The sequence below is a fragment of the Bactrocera dorsalis genome, chromosome 2 (genome assembly GCF_023373825.1).
Source record: "Bactrocera dorsalis isolate Fly_Bdor chromosome 2, ASM2337382v1, whole genome shotgun sequence".
Lineage (NCBI taxonomy): Eukaryota > Metazoa > Arthropoda > Insecta > Diptera > Tephritidae > Bactrocera > Bactrocera dorsalis.
In genome coordinates this window covers 67,409,791-67,435,069 of record NC_064304.1, presented here as the reverse complement: position 1 = coordinate 67,435,069, position 25,279 = coordinate 67,409,791, and the positions used below count along the sequence as shown (strand labels likewise).

Here is a 25,279-nt window from a genome sequence, read left to right as displayed (position 1 = left end):
TCTGATGCGTTTAAAACTGAGTTGCCAACTCATTAGAAACATTAGGCGTTGCCAGAAAATTCAAGTATGACTTAAGGAACTATATGCATTGTGAATATGCATTGCAACCTGCGTTTAGGAAGTCGACCTATTCTATGTATATCTTTATATATATAAATTTTCTGTATCTTGACAGGCAATTTACAATTGCAAAAGGTCTGGCATAAAAAATAGTGGCATAACTGAAGTGTTGATAAAAAGGTCTATTAAAATATGAGATATACAGAAATCTTTTCGAAGCATTGCACAGAGCAATGCAATATTTAAACGGGAACCATGAATACATAATATATCACGGGCATCCCAAAAGACTGATGCCATAACCTTGCCAGCCGATTTTTTTCTCTTTTCACGCTTGAGAACCGTTTCTTAATATGCAGTCCACTAGGCTGACAATCGATTGGACTCGATTGATTTCACTGATGCACAGCCCAAATTCAATAGTATTTTTACCCCAAAAACCAATTCTTTCTTAACGCACGAAATTCTTTATGATTCTTTTTTTTGTAAACTAACACAAGTTGCTTCACCAAAAATGCGATTATTCCTTAAATAATATTTATAATCTAACTAATAAAAATCATATAGATGGTATTAGTAGTACTACCTATGTAACAGCCACAGTAAAACTTGGGCGGGTCCTCTAGTATACATATGTATATGTTTTTTGTATGTGGTGTGTCTGACCACAAGATGCAAATAGGATACGTTTGTGCTAAATAGCCCGCCAGTAGTCATGATTCTCACATATGGGATATGAGTGATTTGTATTGGTTGGTTGATTTCCGTTGGTGCGTTTTTAATAAATAAATTACACATTTAAAACATAATTTATAAATTCTCCATTCTTGCCAATTTACGCAGTTCACTGATCAACGAATAGATCTCGACAAATTTTCGATTTTGAATGATTTCGAAATTAGCGCCATCTGTTAGCCACGGAATGTATTTTATCAAGTCGGCAAGTAAGTTCCACTACATCGAAAACTTAATTTTCGATACGGTTTTAATGATTTCAATGTAATAACTATCGATCGAAACGGATTCAATAATTAGTCCGAATAAATTCAAAAAAGTAACATATACAACAAGAAGACAAAACACAAACACATATATGCAATAACTAAAACTGCTGTGACAAAACAAAAACTTACAAGAAACAAAATATACAAATTTTACGAACACAAAAAATATAAATCGGGCGCGAAAAGTAAAAACACCTAAACAATAAAACAAACACCAATCACTAAAAGAATTATACAAGCAAACAAACAGAACAGAGAAGGAAAGAACAAACAAAACGCAGAAACACTAAGGCAGCATAAGCACATATACCAGGTTGTTCAAAAAGTTTTGTCGTTTGATAAGAAAAACCAAATTTTATGAATCAAAATACACTTATTCAGTATAATCTCTGTGACACGGCGACACTAAATGGCTTGTAAACAAAGAATCATATGACCAGGGTTTTCATTTACTACTCTATAGCAGCAAAATTTATATAATTGATGTAGCGGTCGCAAAAAAAGGGAGCGGTAGTAGAGCAGAGCTAATGAAAATTTTCATGTGCTACAGCTCTCGCATGTGTTTGTTGTTTTTTTCTTTTTTGCTATTTTCTGTCCTTTATGCACATAAATAAAAAAAGTCATATTAGTTACACCACTTATAACTCAGGAACGGCGGAACCGATTTGGCTGAAAATTGGTGGGGAGGTAGCTTAGAAGCAGGGTAAGGACAAGGATACTTTTTATCTCTTTATGTTAAAGTTCAATACAACTAATAAATACAAAATTATATTTCAAATCATAAGCATTGGTTCAAAATTCATGTAAGAATCATTTGAAAATTTTAGTAATTAAAAAATAGAAAGAAAAAAGTAAAAAATTTAGTATATGGGTTAAACTGATTTTGTTTCTGAACGAAAAAATTAATTGGGTTGCGCGAATTACTGAGAACGTGCCTGTGTATAAGCGAATTTAAAAGATGCCGGTTAAGAAAACGTACGTTCGCGATAATGGTTTTAGTACAATAGAATTCTTTATTACCAGAATTTCATGGTTTAGCCTAAAACTTATCCTAACATCTTAAACTAGGGGTAAGTATGTATATAAAAAAGGGGAAAGTATATGTAGTTAAAATTAATCTCGAAAATTCATAGTAATTGGGTATTGTAATACATACATTTGTAATAATATAAAAATGGTAAATATTTTACATAATATAAAAAACATTTTACACATAATTTATTCAATTATTATCTAATTCACTTTATTAATTTATTTCTTAAAATATTTGATTTTAGATTTATAAAGTCACTTGACGCAACAAGTGCCAAAATATTTCGCATAACATTTTTTTGGTTGAATTTTTCAATTAATTCAAATATTAAGACAGAAAATAGCAAAAAAGAAAAAACAACAAACAACAAACACATGCGGAGCGGTAGCAAATAAAAACTTTTATTAGCTCTGCTCTACTACCGCTCCCAATTTTTTGCTACCGCTACGCCGCAGAGCACAGCAAGTCACTTTTTGCTCTCGCTTCAACTGTAGTTTTTTACCTATCAAAACTCGGAGAAGAGCAGAGCACATACTTTAATGATACATGTTATGCTATGGCTCTGCTGTGGCTCCCGACAAAGAGAGGTCGGTAGCGATAGCGATAGCAAAATGAAATGCTACGGGAGTAGCGTAGTTTTACAAACGCTGGATATGACAGATTGATATGAAACTTCACATACGTTCATATGAAAAGTGAGGCAACAAAACAAAAAATGTTGGGCTAGTAGCAACGATCTAAGAAGTAGTAATAAGAAGGACTGCATACAACAATTGAGAAAAGAAATATTTGAAGATATAAACTAAAAAATTAAAACATATAGCACAGAATTACAATTAGCCACAAAACAAATCAGTTGTTGTCTTTAGTTAACCATTAATAAGCTATTTTAGTTTGAATTTTAGTATTTTTTTTGTTTGCTTGAAAAGAAGAATTATAGGTCTTTATTACATATTCATATTTTAGTTGCACAACTGAAGAATGTAATTAAGAGAAAAACAACACTTGTTTTATTCCTTAAGTATTATCGAATCAAATTTATATATGACAGTTAAGTTTTAGAGTATGACATCTTCAGTTCGCTCCGAGATTCCTAATATACGTATATAGCTTTTAATTGTGGTTTGAGTTCGGGGGGAATGGATGAATTATGTGCTTTCGGTTGTTTCGAAACGAACCGTTTGAATCGTCCACTGAATTGCTTTCGAAAGCCTCCAAAACTACCTTTATCATTTACTGCTCCTAAAGCCACCTAAAAATAAAAAATAAGCTTTATTAATTAATATGAGAATTGGGCTTTAATACAGCATTCTCCGAATTCGACAATAAAATGGGTATGGGCTGATGAGAATCTTCTCTCGGTTAAGATATTCGCACAAAAAGTCCGAAAATTCACAAATTATTATAAAAAATGAAAATTTTTATGTATTGTGCATTTTTCTGTTAAATTAATTCAATATTATATCAACTAACACATTAATAAAGAGTTTTATACATTTATGTTATCATAACTAATGCGCGAATAGTTTTAAATTAAAATTGCAGTTTTCCTAAATTTGAGTGATTTGCTTAATAACAAATATATACATAAATAGACAAAACATGTAACAGAGGGCTAAGTTTGGGTTAAACTGAATATTTTATACTCTTGCAAAGCCAGGGACAAACCTTCAGATGTAAAACGTCCAAGCAATTGTATATATTTAATACTTCATATAACTCATGCACTGAAAGACACATAAGATTTGATAGAAAAATGAAAATCCTTCCATGAAGTATATGGAAGTTCGAAAATCCTGATATTAGTTATATAGGGTCTACGTCAAGTTTTCGCTCAAATTTATAAATTTTAGGCACAAAGATACAAAATTGTGAGTAAAACACGCTCTCTCATTTGTATTAACATAACTCAGATGTTGGCCGATATATGCGGTACAAAGTCACTCGGAAGTTCGAAAATCTTTATGTTAGGTATATGGGGGCTAAGGGAAGTATTGACCCTATTCAACCCATTTTTGACATACAGATATACCATTGCCAGCGAAGGATTATCCTTCATTTTCAATCATTTATCTCACATACTGAGCAATATTCGGTCATAAAATGACATGCAAAGTGCGTTCCAAAGTAACAGGAATCTTTTAGAAGTTGTTGGGTTTTAAGTGTCAATATGTTTGTGTTATCGGTGCGAAAATGAGCTTCGAACAAAGAGCCAACATTAAATTTTGTTTTAAAATTGGTAAAACTTTTACCGGAACGTTTCAATTGATGAAACAAGTTTATGGCGATGATTGCCTATCCCGTAACAGAGTGCACGAGTGCTTTCAACGTTCAAAGTGGTCGTGAAGACATAAATGACGATCAACATGTTGGCCAATCAAAATCCGAGATCACCGGAAATTTCATCAAAACTGTGCGTGAATTCATCAAAAATCAGCCAAAAGCATTCATGGAAATGAAATTGAACATCTCCAAAACATCGATTTATCGCATTTTGACCGAACATTTGGGTTTACGAAAGGTGTATGCAGGGTTTGCTCCGCAAAAATTGACTGACGACCAAAGATTGCTCAGAATCCAACATTCGAAGGACCATTATTTGACCAAATATTACATTTTAACCATTAACCACTCCCCGTATTCACCTGTGCGACTTCTTTCTTTTCAGAAAAGGTATGTGCCCATGAAAGGAAACGTAGAGGCCATTCAAAAGGCTTGCACTGGCATACTGGCGGCCATACCGGCCAACGAGCTAATACTTTATATTTAAAATGGATACAATTGCATTATATTTAAGTGACAGTGATGATGAAAATAGTGTAAACATTCGTCGTGAGCGCAGAAATTTGAGGAATATTTCAAAAGACGTGTTGGAAATGGATCACTATAAGTGAATTGAACTATTTAAGCTAAAAAAAACAACATTTTATTTACATATATATGTATGTATGTACATACGTAGTTTCATCAAAAATTCTCGTATCAAAAAAGGGCATTTATATACATTTTGGGGGAACGCGAAAATTAATTTGGAAACGACAAAAGACAAGGTTCTCTTTCTCCAAAAATAAAACTTGCTGCATGTCTACGTTTCTTAGCCACAGACAGTTATCACCATTGTATTGGAAAGGACTTCAATATAAATATGGCCCAATCGACATTTTGTGTTGTACTAACTGAAGTACTCAACATTTTTGAGTACAGGCTATGTTCAAGATGGATTTCCATTGATCTGATCGCCAGCGAGGAAGAAAAAAAACACATTTTTTTGGAAAATCAAAAATTCCTGGTGTGGCAATGGCAGTTGATGGAACTCACGTAAATATAATGGCACCGTCAAGAGATAAACATCAGTATTTTAATCGAAAAGGATTCTCAAGTCTGGATGTTATGGTGGTTAGGCTTTTTCAAAATTAACTTTTACTCAGTATGGCCGACTTCCTAAACGCAAGTTGCGATGCATAACTCGAAAAAATGCGTATGAAATGCAAAGCTGATTTTCAACGCAACTCTGCGTTGCAAATAAATGCTTTGCATATAAATGACGTTTAGGAACGTCATCGTAAATTTCATACATAAAACATATGTCAAATAATAACTGTTATTACAAATAACGAAATTTTGAGTTAATATGGACGAGAGAAGAAATTATTCATTAATTTTATTAGCAAATGCTGAAGAATTAGCTTTAGCTTTAAGTTAATAAAAAAATAAAAAAATTTTTGAAAAATAAAAATTTTTGTGGATCTATTGTATTGATGGAAGACGATATATTTTATTCCCATTTTCGGATGCGAAGAAGCACGTTCAAGGTAAGTACACGATTGAATTTCAAATATGGATAACATAAAACGTGTTCGATGCAATTTCAGACTCTGATGACTATGCTACAACCAATGTGGACCGAATCATCAATAGGTCGTACTGCAGTTTCCATGGAAAAGGCATTGTGTTTGACAATTTGGAAGCTTGCCAATAATACATCATTTCGACGTTTTCTCAACGTCGCCACAATATATTTCCTTTTGTATTAGGATGCATTGATGGAACGCACATTCCCATATCACAACCAAAAAATGATGCAATAAGTTTCTATAACAGAAAAGGGACGTTTTCCATCATTGCACAGGTAATTACACATGTATACTCATCTCTTGTCAAATTATAATAAGCAATTTGTATAGGGCATTGTTGACAGCGATATGAAATTTCTGGACGTCTTTGTCGGCTGTCCCGGACGATGTCATGAGGCATCAGTGTGGCAAAGGAGCCCATTTCGTAGAGCAGTAGTAAGCGGTGAATTAAAATTCCACCAAATCACCACTTCTTAGGCGACGCAGCTTATCCGCTAGAAACGTTTCTCATGGTGCCATATCGGGATAATGGTTTTTTAACATCGCAGCAGAGCAAATTTAACACTATTTTAAGCACTAACCGAGTTTTTGTTGAACAGGCGTTCGGGATATTAAAACAAAAGTTCAGAATTTTAAAATTTATTGGTGTACAGCTCGCTCATATTCCAAAAATTATTGTATTAACGTGCATGATAATACATAACGTGATTATAATCAATGAAGGTCAGCAAAACATTGATTGCATAGAATTGGACGAAGAGGAGGCCCAAACATCTGAAGTTAGTGTTCCATCATTGCAAAGAGATGAAGCCCAACAAAAACGAAATGCCCTGGCAGCGTTGTTTTCAAGTTGAATTAAACGACAATTCTAAAATAAAAACACAATTTGAATAACATGAACATAAATGTATTTTATTTCATAAGATAGGAACTTTCAAAACTATAACATATATATATATATATATATATATATTTCTTATAATTGTATAATAGTAATTATTTATATTATTTATAAACTATCCTGGGTTTTCAAATAAAGCCCGTAGTTGCTTTAATTCTTTAAGTTTTTCTTTTTCAACTTCAAGTCTTTCACTTTCTATTTTTATAAGCTTATTTATAGCTTCGTTTTCCTTTTCGGATTCTTTCTCTAAGAATTCGATTACGTCAAATCTCTTTCTTTTAACTGATGTTGTAGGTGTTACATCCATTCCGTCAATTGTTGCTGTGGTGGAAGGACTTTCCAATGAAATTATAGAATACTCGGTCATTTCTAGTGGGACTTCAATACTAGAACGACTCCCAAACACTTCATCGATTTCGCTAAAATATTCCCAATTTGATGCTGCTTCGCCAGAAGTACTGTTTCTCTTCTTTATACGCTTATAAGTCCCCATTATGTTGAGAAAACACCTCGTTATTTCATCTCTTGAAAATGGAAACGAGCTCTCAACGTCCCTCATTTCCCTTAAAATCGACTCCCAAATTGTATTTCTCTTTCTTTTTTTGCCGGAAAAATTCTGCTTCATGGCGAAGCCTTGTTGTTATTAATAATTTATTCCGCTCGTGTGTCCACTTTTTTTTTCTCTATAATATAAGATAAAACGAAATGATAACACAATTTAAATTAGTTACAATAAATAAAAATTATTTACTCTGCCATTGTCTGTTCTGCATACCAAATAAAATTGATGCACGCTTTAAACATCTGATGCGTTTAAAACTGAGTTGCCAACTCATTAGAAACATTAGGCGTTGCCAGAAAATTCGAGTATGACTTAAGGAACTATATGCATTGTAAATATGCATTGCAACCTGCGTTTAGGAAGTCGACCTATTCTATGTATATCTTTATATATATAAATTTTCTGTATCTTGACAGGCAATTTACAATTGCAAAAGGTCTGGCATAAAAAATAGTGGCATAACTGAAGTGTTGATAAAAAGGTCTATTAAAATATGAGATATACAGAAATCTTTTCGAAGCATTGCACAGAGCAATGCAATATTTAAACGGGAACCATGAATACATAATATATCACGGGCATCCCAAAAGACTGATGCCATAACCTTGCCAGCCGATTTTTTTCTCTTTTCACGCTTGAGAACCGTTTCTTAATATGCAGTCCACTAGGCTGACAATCGATTGGACTCGATTGATTTCACTGATGCACAGCCCAAATTCAATAGTATTTTTACCCCAAAAACCAATTCTTTCTTAACGCACGAAATTCTTTATGATTCTGTTTTTTGTAAACTAACACAAGTTGCTTCACCAAAAATGCGATTATTCCTTAAACAATATTTATAATCTAACTAATAAAAATCATATAGATGGTATTAGTAGTACTACCTATGTAACAGCCACAGTAAAACTTGGGCGGGTCCTCTAGTATACATATGTATATGTTTTTTGTATGTGGTGTGTCTGACCACAAGATGCAAATAGGATACGTTTGTGCTAAATAGCCCGCCAGTAGTCATGATTCTCACATATGGGATATGAGTGATTTGTATTGGTTGGTTGATTTCCGTTGGTGCGTTTTTAATAAATAAATTACACATTTAAAACATAATTTATAAATTCTCCATTCTTGCCAATTTACGCAGTTCACTGACCAACGAATAGATCTCGACAAATTTCCGATTTTGAATGATTTCGAAATTAGCGCCATCTGTTAGCCACGAAATGTATTTTATCAAGTCGGCAAGTAAGTTCCACTACATCGAAAACTTAATTTTCGATACGGTTTTAATGATTTCAATGTAATAACTATCGATCGAAACGGATTCAATAATTAGTCCGAATAAATTCAAAAAAGTAACATATACAACAAGAAGACAAAACACAAACACATATATGCAATAACTAAAACTGCTGTGACAAAACAAAAACTTACAAGAAACAAAATATACAAATTTTACGAACACAAAAAATATAAATCGGGCGCGAAAAGTAAAAACACCTAAACAATAAAACAAACACCAATCACTAAAAGAATTATACAAGCAAACAAACAGAACAGAGAAGGAAAGAACAAACAAAACGCAGAAACACTAAGGCAGCATAAGCACATATACCAGGTTGTTCAAAAAGTTTTGTCGTTTGATAAGAAAAACCAAATTTTATGAATCAAAATACACTTATTCAGTATAATCTCTGTGACACGGCGACACTAAATGGCTTGTAAACAAAGAATCATATGACCAGGGTTTTCATTTACTACTCTATAGCAGCAAAATTTATATAATTGATGTAGCGGTCGCAAAAAAAGGGAGCGGTAGTAGAGCAGAGCTAATGAAAATTTTCGTGTGCTACAGCTCTCGCATGTGTTTGTTGTTTTTTTCTTTTTTGCTATTTTCTGTCCTTTATGCACATAAATAAAAAAAGTCATATTAGTTACACCACTTATAACTCAGGAACGGCGGAACCGATTTGGCTGAAAATTGGTGGGGAGGTAGCTTAGAAGCAGGGTAAGGACAAGGATACTTTTTATCTCTTTATGTTAAAGTTCAATACAACTAATAAATACAAAATTATATTTCAAATCATAAGCATTGGTTCAAAATTCATGTAAGAATCATTTGAAAATTTTAGTAATTAAAAAATAGAAAGAAAAAAGTAAAAAATTTAGTATATGGGTTAAACTGATTTTGTTTCTGAACGAAAAAATTAATTGGGTTGCGCGAATTACTGAGAACGTGCCTGTGTATAAGCGAATTTAAAAGATGCCGGTTAAGAAAACGTACGTTCGCGATAATGGTTTTAGTACAATAGAATTCTTTATTACCAGAATTTCATGGTTTAGCCTAAAACTTATCCTAACATCTTAAACTAGGGGTAAGTATGTATATAAAAAAGGGGAAAGTATATGTAGTTAAAATTAATCTCGAAAATTCATAGTAATTGGGTATTGTAATACATACATTTGTAATAATATAAAAATGGTAAATATTTTACATAATATAAAAAACATTTTACACATAATTTATTCAATTATTATCTAATTCACTTTATTAATTTATTTCTTAAAATATTTGATTTTAGATTTATAAAGTCACTTGACGCAACAAGTGCCAAAATATTTCGCATAACATTTTTTTGGTTGAATTTTTCAATTAATTCAAATATTAAGACAGAAAATAGCAAAAAAGAAAAAACAACAAACAACAAACACATGCGGAACGGTAGCAAATAAAAACTTTTATTAGCTCTGCTCTACTACCGCTCCCAATTTTTTGCTTCCGCTACGCCGCTTTTTGCTCTCGCTTCAACTGTAGTTTTTTACCTATCAAAACTCGGAGAAGAGCAGAGCACATACTTTAATGATACATGTTATGCTATGGCTCTGCTGTGGCTCCCGACAAAGAGAGGTCGGTAGCGATAGCGATAGCAAAATGAAATGCTACGGGAGTAGCGTAGTTTTACAAACGCTGGATATGACAGATTGATATGAAACTTCACATACGTTCATATGAAAAGTGAGGCAACAAAACAAAAAATGTTGGGCTAGTAGCAACGATCTAAGAAGTAGTAATAAGAAGGACTGCATACAACAATTGAGAAAAGAAATATTTGAAGATATAAACTAAAAAATTAAAACATATAGCACAGAATTACAATTAGCCACAAAACAAATCAGTTGTTGTCTTTAGTTAACCATTAATAAGCTATTTTAGTTTGAATTTTAGTATTTTTTTTTTGCTTGAAAAGAAGAATTATAGGTCTTTATTACATATTCATATTTTAGTTGCACAACTGAAGAATGTAATTAAGAGAAAAACAACACTTGTTTTATTCCTTAAGTATTATCGAATCAAATTTATATATGACAGTTAAGTTTTAGAGTATGACATCTTCAGTTCGCTCCGAGATTCCTAATATACGTATATAGCTTTTAATTGTGGTTTGAGTTCGGGGGGAATGGATGAATTATGTGCTTTCGGTTGTTTCGAAACGAACCGTTTGAATCGTCCACTGAATTGCTTTCGAAAGCCTCCAAAACTACCTTTATCATTTACTGCTCCTAAAGCCACCTAAAAATAAAAAATAAGCTTTATTAATTAATATGAGAATTGGGCTTTAATACAGCATTCTCCGAATTCGACAATAAAATGGGTATGGGCTGATGAGAATCTTCTCTCGGTTAAGATATTCGCACAAAAAGTCCGAAAATTCACAAATTATTATAAAAAATGAAAATTTTTATGTATTGTGCATTTTTCTGTTAAATTAATTCAATATTATATCAACTAACACATTAATAAAGAGTTTTATACATTTATGTTATCATAACTAATGCGCGAATAGTTTTAAATTAAAATTGCAGTTTTCCTAAATTTGAGTGATTTGCTTAATAACAAATATATACATAAATAGACAAAACATGTAACAGAGGGCTAAGTTTGGGTTAAACTGAATATTTTATACTCTTGCAAAGCCAGGGACAAACCTTCAGATGTAAAACGTCCAAGCAATTGTATATATTTAATACTTCATATAACTCATGCACTGAAAGACACATAAGATTTGATAGAAAAATGAAAATCCTTCCATGAAGTATATGGAAGTTCGAAAATCCTGATATTAGTTATATAGGGTCTACGTCAAGTTTTCGCTCAAATTTATAAATTTTAGGCACAAAGATACAAAATTGTGAGTAAAACACGCTCTCTCATTTGTATTAACATAACTCAGATGTTGGCCGATATATGCGGTACAAAGTCACTCGGAAGTTCGAAAATCTTTATGTTAGGTATATGGGGGCTAAGGGAAGTATTGACCCTATTCAACCCATTTCTGACATACAGATATACCATTGCCAGCGAAGGATTATCCTTCATTTTCAATCATTTATCTCACATACTGAGCAATATTCGGTCATAAAATGACATGCAAAGTGCGTTCCAAAGTAACAGGAATCTTTTAGAAGTTGTTGGGTTTTAAGTGTCAATATGTTTGTGTTATCGGTGCGAAAATGAGCTTCGAACAAAGAGCCAACATTAAATTTTGTTTTAAAATTGGTAAAACTTTTACCGGAACGTTTCAATTGATGAAACAAGTTTATGGCGATGATTGCCTATCCCGTAACAGAGTGCACGAGTGCTTTCAACGTTCAAAGTGGTCGTGAAGACATAAATGACGATCAACATGTTGGCCAATCAAAATCCGAGATCACCGGAAATTTCATCAAAACTGTGCGTGAATTCATCAAAAATCAGCCAAAAGCATTCATGGAAATGAAATTGAACATCTCCAAAACATCGATTTATCGCATTTCGACCGAACATTTGGGTTTACGAAAGGTGTATGCAGGGTTTGCTCCGCAAAAATTGACTGACGACCAAAGATTGCTCAGAATCCAACATTCGAAGGACCATTATTTGACCAAATATTACATTTTAACCATTAACCACTCCCCGTATTCACCTGTGCGACTTCTTTCTTTTCAGAAAAGGTATGTGCCCATGAAAGGAAACGTAGAGGCCATTCAAAAGGCTTGCACTGGCATACTGGCGGCCATACCGGCCAACGAGCTAATACTTTATATTTAAAATTGATACAATTGCGTTATATTTAAGTGACAGTGATGATGAAAATAGTGTAAACATTCGTCGTGAGCGCAGAAATTTGAGGAATATTTCAAAAGACGTGTTGGAAATGGATCACTATAAGTGAATTGAACTATTTAAGCTAAAAAAAACAACATTTTATTTACATATATATGTATGTATGTACATACGTAGTTTCATCAAAAATTCTCGTATCAAAAAAGGGCATTTATATACATTTTGGGGGAACGCGAAAATTAATTTGGAAACGACAAAAGACAAGGTTCTCTTTCTCCAAAAATAAAACTTGCTGCATGTCTACGTTTCTTAGCCACAGACAGTTATCACCATTGTATTGGAAAGGACTTCAATATAAATATGGCCCAATCGACATTTTGTGTTGTACTAACTGAAGTACTCAACATTTTTGAGTACAGGCTATGTTCAAGATGGATTTCCATTGATCTGATCGCCAGCGAGGAAGAAAAAAAACACATTTTTTTGGAAAATCAAAAATTCCTGGTGTGGCAATGGCAGTTGATGGAACTCACGTAAATATAATGGCACCGTCAAGAGATAAACATCAGTATTTTAATCGAAAAGGATTCTCAAGTCTGGATGTTATGGTGGTTAGGCTTTTTCAAAATTAACTTTTACTCAGTATGGCCGACTTCCTAAACGCAAGTTGCGATGCATAACTCGAAAAAATGCGTATGAAATGCAAAGCTGATTTTCAACGCAACTCTGCGTTGCAAATTAATGCTTTGCATATAAATGACGTTTAGGAACGTCATCGTAAATTTCATACATAAAACATATGTCAAATAATAACTGTTATTACAAATAACGAAATTTTGAGTTAATATGGACGAGAGAAGAAATTATTCATTAATTTTATTAGCAAATGCTGAAGAATTAGCTTTAGCTTTAAGTTAATAAAAAAATAAAAAAATTTTTGAAAAATAAAAATTTTTGTGGATCTATTGTATTGATGGAAGACGATATATTTTATTCCCATTTTCGGATGCGAAGAAGCACGTTCAAGGTAAGTACACGATTGAATTTCAAATATGGATAACATAAAACGTGTTCGATGCAATTTCAGACTCTGATGACTATGCTACAACCAATGTGGACCGAATCATCAATAGGTCGTACTGCAGTTTCCATGGAAAAGGCATTGTGTTTGACAATTTGGAAGCTTGCCAATAATACATCATTTCGACGTTTTCTCAACGTCGCCACAATATATTTCCTTTTGTATTAGGATGCATTGATGGAACGCACATTCCCATATCACAACCAAAAAATGATGCAATAAGTTTCTATAACAGAAAAGGGACGTTTTCCATCATTGCACAGGTAATTACACATGTATACTCATCTCTTGTCAAATTATAATAAGCAATTTGTATAGGGCATTGTTGACAGCGATATGAAATTTCTGGACGTCTTTGTCGGCTGTCCCGGACGATGTCATGAGGCATCAGTGTGGCAAAGGAGCCCATTTCGTAGAGCAGTAGTAAGCGGTGAATTAAAATTCCACCAAATCACCACTTCTTAGGCGACGCAGCTTATCCGCTAGAAACGTTTCTCATGGTGCCATATCGGGATAATGGTTTTTTAACATCGCAGCAGAGCAAATTTAACACTATTTTAAGCACTAACCGAGTTTTTGTTGAACAGGCGTTCGGGATATTAAAACAAAAGTTCAGAATTTTAAAATTTATTGGTGTACAGCTCGCTCATATTCCAAAAATTATTGTATTAACGTGCATTGAATAAAAGTACACGAAATTTATGTTTATTAAAATAAACTTTGTTTGTATTTTCACAATTGGATTGCAGAGATTATAATTTTTATTATTATAAAAATTGAATTTTATTAAAATAGATGTCGTCAAACGGGGCGGCGAGAAAAGTCGAAAGGTATAATCCCGCTTGAGTAGACGTGTTGACGCGGCGCAGTGTCTCAGCGAAAATTGATGGTTGAAAAGTATGTATCGAACGAATTGTAAATTGTAGCGCGAGATCGGTGACGAAAAGCGTATGTTGATGTGTGATCTGTCTGTAACGAAGTGACCTGCTTTTTCCTTGTTCATCCTTTCTGCGGAGTGGGTTGGTTTACTGATGTGGTGAGTTATATTTTAGTGTCATCTGCTGTGGTGAACTGAGATGGTTTATTAAGGTGCGCCAGTTTTTCCGGGAAGAGTGGGCGGATGCTTAACTCATTTAAACATGATAATACATAACGTGATTATAATCAATGAAGGTCAGCAAAACATTGATTGCATAGAATTGGACGAAGAGGAGGCCCAAACATCTGAAGTTAGTGTTCCATCATTGCAAAGAGATGAAGCCCAACAAAAACGAAATGCCCTGGCAGCGTTGTTTTCAAGTTGAATTAAACGACAATTCTAAAATAAAAACACAATTTGAATAACATGAACATAAATGTATTTTATTTCATAAGATAGGAACTTTCAAAACTATAACATATATATATATATATATATATTTCTTATAATTATATAATAGTAATTATTTATATTATTTATAAACTATCCTGGGTTTTCAAATAAAGCCCGTAGTTGCTTTAATTCTGTAAGTTTTTCTTTTTCAACTTCAAGTCTTTCACTTTCTATTTTTATAAGCTTATTTATAGCTTCGTTTTCCTTTTCGGATTCTTTCTCTAAGAATTCGATTACGTCAAATCTCTTTCTTTTAACTGATGTTGTAGGTGTTACATCCATTCCGTCAATTGTTGCTGTGGTGGAAGGACTTTCCAATGAAATTATAGAATACTCGGTCATTTCTAGTGGGACTTCAATACTAGAACGACTCCCAAACACTTCATCGATTTCGCTAAAATATTCCCAATTTGATGCTGCTTCGCCAGAAGTACTGTTTCTCTTCTTTATACGCTTATAAGTCCCCATTATGTTGAGAAAACACCTCGTTATTTCATCTCTTGAAAATGGAAACGAGCTCTCAACGTCCCTCATTTCCCTTAAAATCGACTCCCAAATTGTATTTCTCTTTCTTTTTTTGCCGGAAAATTCTGCTTCATGGCGAAGCCTTGTTGTTATTAATAATTTCTTCCGCTCGTGTGTCCACTTTTTTTTCTCTATAATATAAGATAAAACGAAATGATAACACAATTTAAATTAGTTACAATAAATAAAAATTATTTACTCTGCCATTGTCTGTTCTGCATACCAAATAAAATTGATGCACGCTTTAAACATCTGATGCGTTTAAAACTGAGTTGCCAACTAATTAGAAACATTAGGCGTTGCCAGAAAATTCAAGTATGACTTTAGGAACTATATGCATTGTAAATATGCATTGCAACCTGCGTTTAGGAAGTCGACCTATTCTATGTATATCTTTATATATATAAATTTTCTGTATCTTGACAGGCAATTTACAATTGCAAAAGGTCTGGCATAAAAAATAGTGGCATAACTGAAGTGTTGATAAAAAGGTCTATTAAAATATGAGATATACAGAAATCTTTTCGAAGCATTGCACAGAGCAATGCAATATTTAAACGGGAACCATGAATACATAATATATCACGGGCATCCCAAAAGACTGATGCCATAACCTTGCCAGCCGATTTTTTTCTCTTTTCACGCTTGAGAACCGTTTCTTAATATGCAGTTCACTAGGCTGACAATCGATTGGACTCGATTGATTTCACTGATGCACAGCCCAAATTCAATAGTATTTTTACCCCAAAAACCAATTCTTTCTTAACGCACGAAATTCTTTATGATTCTTTTTTTGTAAACTAACACAAGTTGCTTCACCAAAAATGCGATTATTCCTTAAATAATATTTATAATCTAACTAATAGAAATCATATAGATGGTATTAGTAGTACTACCTATGTAACAGCCACAGTAAAACTTGGGCGGGTCCTCTAGTATACATATATGTTTTTTGTATGTGGTGTGTCTGACCACAAGATGCAAATAGGATGCGTTTGTGCTAAATAGCCCGCCAGTAGTCATGATTCTCACATATGGGATATGAGTGATTTGTATTGGTTGGTTGATTTCCGTTGGTGCGTTTTTAATAAATAAATTACACATTTAAAACATAATTTATAAATTCTCCATTCTTGCCAATTTACGCAGTTCACTGATCAACGAATAGATCTCGACAAATTTTCGATTTTGAATGATTTCGAAATTAGCGCCATCTGTTAGCCACGGAATGTATTTTATCAAGTCGGCAAGTAAGTTCCACTACATCGAAAACTTAATTTTCGATACACACAAACACATATATGCAATAACTAAAACCTCTGTGACAAAACAAAAACTTACAAGAAACAAAATATACAAATTTTACGAACACAAAAAATATAAATCGGGCGCGAAAAGTAAAAACACCTAAACAATAAAACAAACACCGATCACTAAAAGAATTATACAAACAAACAAACAGAACAGAGAAGGAAAGAACAAACAAAACGCAGAAACACTAAGGCAGCATAAGCACATATACCAGGTTGTTCAAAAAGTTTTGTCGTTTGATAAGAAAAACCAAATTTTATGAATCAAAATACACTTATTCAGTATAATCTCTGTGACACGGCGACACTTAATGGCTTGTAAACAAAGAATCATATGACCAGGGTTTTCATTTACTACTCTATAGCAGCAAAATTTATATAATTGATGTAGCGGTCGCAAAAAAAGGGAGCGGTAGTAGAGCAGAGCTAATGAAAATTTTCATGTGCTACAGCTCTCGCATGTGTTTGTTGTTTTTTTCTTTTTTGCTATTTTCTGTCCTTTATGCACATAAATAAAAAAAGTCATATTAGTTACACCACTTATAACTCAGGAACGGCGGGACCGATTTGGCTGAAAATTGGTGGGGAGGTAGCTTAGAAGCAGGGTAAGGACAAGGATACTTTTTATCTCTTTATGTTAAAGTTCAATACAACTAATAAATACAAAAATTATATTTCAAATCATAAGCATTGGTTCAAAATTCATGTAAGAATCATTTGAAAATTTTAGTAATTAAAAAATAGAAAGAAAAAAGTAAAAAATTTAGTATATGGGTTAAACTGATTTTGTTTCTGAACGAAAAAATTAATTGGGTTGCGCGAATTACTGAGAACGCGCCTGTGTATAAGCGAATTTAAAAGATGCCGGTTAAGAAAACGTACGTTCGCGATAATGGTTTTAGTACAATAGAATTCTTTATTACCAGAATTTCATGGTTTAGCCTAAAACTTATCCTAACATCTTAAACTAGGGGTAAGTATGTATATAAAAAAGGGGAAAGTATATGTAGTTAAAATTAATCTCGAAAATTCATAGTAATTGGGTATTGTAATACATACATTTGTAATAATATAAAAATGGTAAATATTTTACATAATATAAAAAACATTTTACACATAATTTATTCAATTATTATCTAATTCACTTTATTAATTTATTTCTTAAAATATTTGATTTTAGATTTATAAAGTCACTTGACGCAACAAGTGCCAAAATATTTCGCATAACATTTTTTTGGTTGAATTTTTCAATTAATTCAAATATTAAGACAGAAAATAGCAAAAAAGAAAAAACAACAAACAACAAACACATGCGGAGCGGTAGCAAATAAAAACTTTTATTAGCTCTGCTCTACTACCGCTCCCAATTTTTTGCTTCCGCTACGCCGCAGAGCACAGCAATTCACTTTTTGCTCTCGCTTCAACTGTAGTTTTTTACCTATCAAAACTCGGAGAAGAGCAGAGCACATACTTTAATGATACATGTTATGCTATGGCTCTGCTGTGGCTCCCGACAAAGAGAGGTCGGTAGCGATAGCGATAGCAAAATGAAATGCTACGGGAGTAGCGTAGTTTTACAAACGCTGGATATGACAGATTGATATGAAACTTCACATACGTTCATATGAAAAGTGAGGCAACAAAACAAAAAATGTTGGGCTAGTAGCAACGATCTAAGAAGTAGTAATAAGAAGGACTGCATACAACAATTGAGAAAAGAAATATTTGAAGATATAAACTAAAAAATTAAAACATATAGCACAGAATTACAATTAGCCACAAAACAAATCAGTTGTTGTCTTTAGTTAACCATTAATAAGCTATTTTAGTTTGAATTTTAGTATTTTTTTTTTGCTTGAAAAGAAGAATTATAGGTCTTTATTACATATTCATATTTTAGTTGCACAACTGAAAATTAAGAGAAAAACAACACTTGTTTTATTCCTTAAGTATTATCCAATCAAATTTATATATGACAGTTAAGTTTTAGAGTATGGCATCTTCAGTTCGCTCCGAGATTCCTAATATACGTATATAGCTTTTAATTGTGGTTTGAGTTCGGGGGGAATGGATGAATTATGTGCTTTCGGTTGTTTCGAAACGAACCGTTTGAATCGTCCACTGAATTGCTTTCGAAAGCCTCCAAAACTACCTTTATCATTTACTGCTCCTAAAGCCACCTAAAAATAAAAAATAAGTTTTATTAATTAATATGAGAATTGGGCTTTAATACAGCATTCTCCGAATTCGACAATAAAATGGGTATGGGCTGATGAGAATCTTCTCTCGGTTAAGATATTCGCACAAAAAGTCCGAAAATTCACAAATTATTATAAAAAATGAATATTTTTATGTATTGTGCATTTCCGGTTAAATTAATTCAATATTATATCAACTAACACATTAATAAAGAGTTTTATACATTTATGTTATCATAACTAATGCGCGAATAGTTTTAAATTAAAATTGCAGTTTTCCTAAATTTGAGTGATTTGCTTAATAACAAATATATACATAAATAGACAAAACATGTAACAGAGGGCTAAGTTTGGGTTAAACTGAATATTTTATACTCTTGCAAAGCCAGGGACAAACCTTCAGATGTAAAACGTCCAAGCAATTGTATATATTTAATACTTCATATAACTCATGCACTGAAAGACACATAAGATTTGATAGAAAAATGAAAATCCTTCCATGAAGTATATGGAAGTTCGAAAATCCTGATATTAGTTATATAGGGTCTACGTCAAGTTTTCGCTCAAATTTATAAATTTTAGGCACAAAGATACAAAATTGTGAGTAAAACACGCTCTCTCATTTGTATTAACATAACTCAGATGTTGGCCGATATATGCGGTACAAAGTCACTCGGAAGTTCGAAAATCTTTATGTTAGGTATATGGGGGCTAAGGGAAGTATTGACCCTATTCAACCCATTTTTGACATACAGATATACCATTGCCAGCGAAGGATTATCCTTCATTTTCAATCATTTATCTCACATACTGAGCAATATTCGGTCATAAAATGACATGCAAAGTGCGTTCCAAAGTAACAGGAATCTTTTAGAAGTTGTTGGGTTTTAAGTGTCAATATGTTTGTGTTATCGGTGCGAAAATGAGCTTCGAACAAAGAGCCAACATTAAATTTTGTTTTAAAATTGGTAAAACTTTTACCGGAACGTTTCAATTGATGAAACAAGTTTATGGCGATGATTGCCTATCCTGTAACAGAGTGCATGAGTGCTTTCAACGTTCAAAGTGGTCGTGAAGACATAAATGACGATCAACACGTTGGCCAATCAAAATCCGAGATCACCGGAAATTTCATCAAAACTGTGCGTGAATTCATCAAAAATCAGCCAAAAGCATTCATGGAAATGAAATTGAACATCTCCAAAACATCGATTTATCGCATTTTGACCGAACATTTGGGTTTACGAAAGGTGTATGCAGGGTTTGCTCCGCAAAAATTGACTGACGACCAAACATTGATCAGAATCCAACATTCGAAGGACCATTATTTGACCAAAAATCACATTTTAACCATTAACTACTCCCCGTATTCACCTGTGCGACTTCTTTCTTTTCAGAAAAAGCATGTGACCATGAAAGGAAAGGGTTATGCAAACGTAGAGGCCATTCAAAAGGCTTGCACTGGCATACTGGCGGCCATACCGGCCAACGAGCTAATACTTTATATTTAAAATGGATACAATTGCATTATATTTAAGTGACAGTGATGATGAAAATAGTGTAAACATTCGTCGTGAGCGCAGAAATTTGAGGAATATTTCAAAAGACGTGTTGGAAATGGATCACTATAAGTGAATTGTACTATTTAAGCTAAAAAAAACAACATTTTATTTACATATATATGTATGTATGTACATACGTAGTTTCATCAAAAATTCTCGTATCAAAAAAGGGCATTTATATACATTTTGGGGGAATGCGAAAATTAATTTGGAAACGACAAAAGACAAGGTTCTCTTTCTCCAAAAATAAAACTTGCTGCATGTCTACGTTTCTTAGCCACAATCACCATTGTATTGGAAAGGACTTCAATATAAATATGGCTTAATCGACATTTTGTGTTGTATTAACTGAAGTACTTACTCAACATTTTTGAGTACAGGCTATGTTCAAGTTGGATTTCCATTGAATTGATCGCCAGCGAGGAAGAAAAAAAACACATTTTTTTTGGAAAATCAAAAAATCCTGGTGTGGCAATGGCAGTTGATGGAAGTCACGTAAATATAATTGCACCGTCAAGAGATAAACATCAGTATTTTAATCGCAAAGGATTCTCAAGTCTGGATGTTATGGTGGTTAGACTTTTTCAAATTTAAGTTTTACTCAGTGTTCTATATATACATATATGTTTTTCGTATGTAGGTGTGTCTGACCACAATTTACAAATAGGTTACGTTTGTGCTAAATAGCCCACCAGTAGTCATGATTCTCACATATGGGATATGAGTGATTTGAATTGGTTGGTTGATTTCCGTTGGTGTGTTTTTAATAAATAAATAAATAAATTACACATTTAAAACATAATTTAATGAGTTTTTTATTACGCTTTTATTAGCTTCACTTGTATGTACATATGAATGTATGTATGTAACTTTTTTAAATGGTACTGAAACCTAGAATATTTGAGCGAGACTGTAGGAAGGCGATAGTAAATTTAAGCAGCTCACCAAAACGATGCGCTTAAAAGTATGCAACGTATATATAAAACTAGTATTGGTGACATTTAAATAGCATACTGAGTTGGGCGTCGACCGTTCATAGGATGCAAGGTTGTACAGTAGAGCATGCAGTAATTTATCTGGGCTCTCGACTGTTTGCTGCTGGACAAGCTTATGTAGCACTCAGTCGTTGTAGATCTTTGGATGGTATTCGAATTGAAGAACTAGACTGTTCAAAGTTGACAGGTAAAACCCCATGTAACAGAGAAGCTTTAGAAGAAATGATTCGATTAAGAAGTAATAATTCGTAAAATCGTCAATAGAACTTGGTCGCAAATAACGTAACAATTAGTCAATGAAAGGTTACGAGTAGATATTAAATGCTGCCTAATTATCGATTTACTTAACCAATACTAAAGGTGGGCCATCTAACGTTTTAAATTTGAATTATCTATATTTCGACATTGGAAACGTCAAATACCATTCGGAAAGTGACAGATATTCAGTAAAAAGTCTAACATTTACCAATGTGTCGCTATTTACTAGAAGAAAATTGGGAAATATTGAAAAAAAAGGATGGTCAATTTTACCGAAAAATCATCTTTTCGGACGCGGCTCATTTCCACCTCGATGGTTACGTTAACAAGCAGAATTGTCGCATTTGGGGCACGGGACGGCGCTACGTGCCATACAGCAAACGCTACACTCAATCTTTTACGCCCTATCTTCGAAAATCGCATAATCAGCAAAAGAGGTGATGTGAATTGGCCTCACAGAAGCTGCGATTTAACTCCGTTGGACTATTTTCTGTAGGGAGCTGTTAAAGATAAATGTTACGCCAACCATCCAAAAACAATTCAAGATCTAAAGTACGAGATTCAAGCTGCTGTAGCTGACATAAGGCCTGAAACCATCGAGAAAGTACTCCAAAATTGGATGGATCGGATAAGCTACTGTAAACTTAGCCGTGGTGGTCATTTGTCAGAAATTGTTTTCCACAAATAAATTTCATAAAACAGCCTTTTAAATAAATGTTAAAAAATGTTAAAAATCAAGCCGTTTTTGTTTTATTGACTTTTTAAATTTAAAATTTTATATGCCCACCCTATACATGTCATAGTTCATATTTTAACAAATTTGGGGTTTCTCACATCAAACTAAAAAATTAAAAATAAATATAGTTAAACAAAACTAAAACACACGCTTTTAAAGCATATCAAACTAAAAAGTGAAAAATAATTCTTTGTAAAGGGTGATTTTTTAAGAGCTTGATAACTTTTTTTTAAAAAAAACGCATAAAATTTGCAAAATCTCATCGGTTCTTTATTTGAAACGTTAGATTGGTTCATGACATTTACTTTTTGAAGATAATTTCATTTAAATGTTGACCGCGGCTGCGTCTTAGGTGGTCCATTCGGAAAGTCCAATTTTGGGCAACTTTTTCGAGCATTTCGGCCGGAATAGCCCGAATTTCTTCGGAAATGTTGTCTTCCAAAGCTGGAATAGTTGCTGGCTTATTTCTGTAGACTTTAGACTTGACGTAGCCCCACAAAAAATAGTCTAAAGGCGTTAAATCGCATGATCTTGGTGGCCAACTTACGGGTCCATTTCTTGAGATGAATTGTTGTCCGAAGTTTTCCCTCAAAATGGCCATAGAATCGCGAGCTGTGTGGCATGTAGCGCCATCTTGTTGAAACCACATGTCAACCAAGTTCAGTTCTTCCATTTTTGGCAACAAAAAGTTTGTTAGCATCGAACGATAGCGATCGCCATTCACCGTAACGTTGCGTCCAACAGCATCTTTGAAAAAATACGGTCCAATGATTCCACCAGCGTACAAACCACACCAAACAGTGCATTTTTCGGGATGCATGGGCAGTTCTTGAACGGCTTCTGGTTGCTCTTCACCCCAAATGCGGCAATTTTGCTTATTTACGTAGCCATTCAACCAGAAATGAGCCTCATCGCTGAACAAAACACGCGCGCGAAACACATTTCGAACCGAACACTGATTTTGGTAATAAAATTCAATGATTTGCAAGCGTTGCTCGTTAGTAAGTCTATTCATGATGAAATGTCAAAGCATACTGAGCATCTTTCTCTTTGACACCATGTCTGAAATCCCACGTGATCTGTCAAATACTAATGCATGAAAATCCTAACCTCAAAAAAATCACCCGTTATAAACTAAAAATTATAATGAAAAAAAAATTCCTGCATTATTGTGAGAAAAGCGTGGCATGCTCGATATATGAAAAATATGTCACAAAGCACCCCACGCTTTTCTCACAATAATGCAGGAATTTTTCTTTCATTATTATTGTTAGTTTATACAAAGAATTATTTTTCACTTTTTAGTTTGATATGCTTTAAAAGCGTGGTTTTTTAGTTTTTTAAACTGTATTTTTTACATAAATACTTACAAATGCTCACGGATAGATCTCGACAAATTTTCGATTTTGAATGATTTCGAAATTAGCGCCATCTGTTAGCCACGGAATGTATTTTATCAAGTCGGCTATCAGTCGGTTCCACTGCATCGAAAACTTAATTTTCGATACGGTTTTAATGATTACAATGTAATAATTATCGATCGGAACGGATTCAATAATTAGACCCAATATATACAAAAAAGTAACATATACAACAAAAAGACAAAACACAAAAAAGTGCATTGAAGCAAAACAAAAAATGGGGGTGTTTAGGCAAAAATATATGCATATATGCAATAACCAAAACTGCAGTGACAAAACAAAAACTTACAAGAAAAAAAAAATATAAAAAATTTTACGAACACAAAAAATATAAATCGGGCGCGAAAAGTAAAAATACCTAAACAATAAAACAAACACCAATCACTAAAAGAATTATACAAGCAAACAAAACAGAACAGAGAAGGAAAGAACAAACAAAACGCAGAAACACTAAGGCAACATAAGCACATATACCAGGTTGTTCAATAAGTTTTGTCGTTTGATAAGAAAAACCAAATTTTATGAATCAAAATACACTTATTCAGTATAATCTCAGTGACACGACGACACTAAATGGCTTGTAAACAAAGAATCATATGACCAGGGTTTTCATTTACTACTCTGTAGCATCAAAATTTCTAGAATTATTGCTAAGCTACCGCTCTCACTTTGTCGGGAACCACAGCAGAGCCATAGCATAACATGTAAAAGTATGTGCTCTACTCTCCTCCGAGATTTGTTAGGTAAAAAACTATAGCTGAAGCGAGAGCAAAAAATTAAGTGCTGTGTTCTGCTCTGATGTAGCGGTAGCAAAAAAAGGGAGCGGTAGTAGAGAAGAGCTAATGAAAATTTTCATGTGCTACAGCTCTCGCATGTGTTTGTTGTTTTTTTTTTCTTTTTTGCTACGATTTAAAAATCTTATTAAAAAAAAATTATTTTATATTGGTGGAATGTATTTAAAAATAATATTCATGTACATTGATTGAAAGCGATAATTTTTTTATGTGGTACTCCTGAAAACAGTTTTTATTTTTGGTTAGATAGAGAAATACATCGCATTTGGAGCATTTTATTCTAGTTCTGCTTGTACATTCTTTCACGCGGCACATCCGTAGTGTTGTCACATCCCTTGCCTTTGGCCAGTGATCATACCGATCAGTACGTACATCAACGGGAGAATCCAGGGGTCAGGCAATTACTTCGCCGAGCTCAGTTTTAAACTTAAATAGGTCTTTAATATTATTTTTCGCATGGCCGCCTTTAGTGCATCGGCTCTGTACTCTCTCCATGCATTGCATACTGC

At 33.3% G+C, this 25,279-nt stretch overlaps 1 protein-coding gene and 3 long non-coding RNA genes across 16 annotated transcripts in view; 2 read left to right on the top strand and 2 right to left on the bottom strand.

Annotated features, from left to right (window-relative positions):
* Positions 1–18,793, top strand: part of LOC125776799 (uncharacterized) — a 37,093-nt gene extending 18,300 nt beyond the window's left edge. Inside the window, exon 2 of the long non-coding RNA XR_007421971.1 lies at positions 18,681–18,793. This is a non-coding gene — a long non-coding RNA (uncharacterized LOC125776799). The remainder of the gene's footprint in view (positions 1–18,680) is intronic.
* The window catches only part of LOC105234133 (uncharacterized), a 78,310-nt gene that overhangs the window by 16,487 nt on the left and 36,544 nt on the right, over positions 1–25,279 (bottom strand). For 2 of the 13 annotated variants that reach the window (XM_049450323.1, XM_049450324.1), the window contains exon 2: positions 18,913–18,986. The exons of 3 other annotated variants lie outside the window; for them this stretch is intronic. In XM_049450323.1, the coding sequence (XP_049306280.1) occupies positions 18,913–18,986 (74 nt within the window). Of the gene's footprint in view, positions 1–2,281; positions 3,350–10,245; positions 10,986–17,926; positions 18,987–25,279 lie in introns of those variants that run through there. 8 more of the 13 variants (XM_049450326.1, XM_049450327.1, XM_049450322.1 and 5 more) reach the window with 7 other exon arrangements.
* Positions 6,095–6,924, top strand: LOC125776826 (uncharacterized). Its single transcript, XR_007422002.1, has 2 exons — positions 6,095–6,226; positions 6,282–6,924. It is a non-coding gene; the product is annotated as an uncharacterized LOC125776826 (long non-coding RNA).
* LOC125776779 (uncharacterized) lies at positions 14,941–17,780 on the bottom strand. The gene is made up of 2 exons (XR_007421940.1): positions 15,696–17,780; positions 14,941–15,627 (listed from the first exon to the last, which is right to left on the bottom strand). It is a non-coding gene; the product is annotated as an uncharacterized LOC125776779 (long non-coding RNA).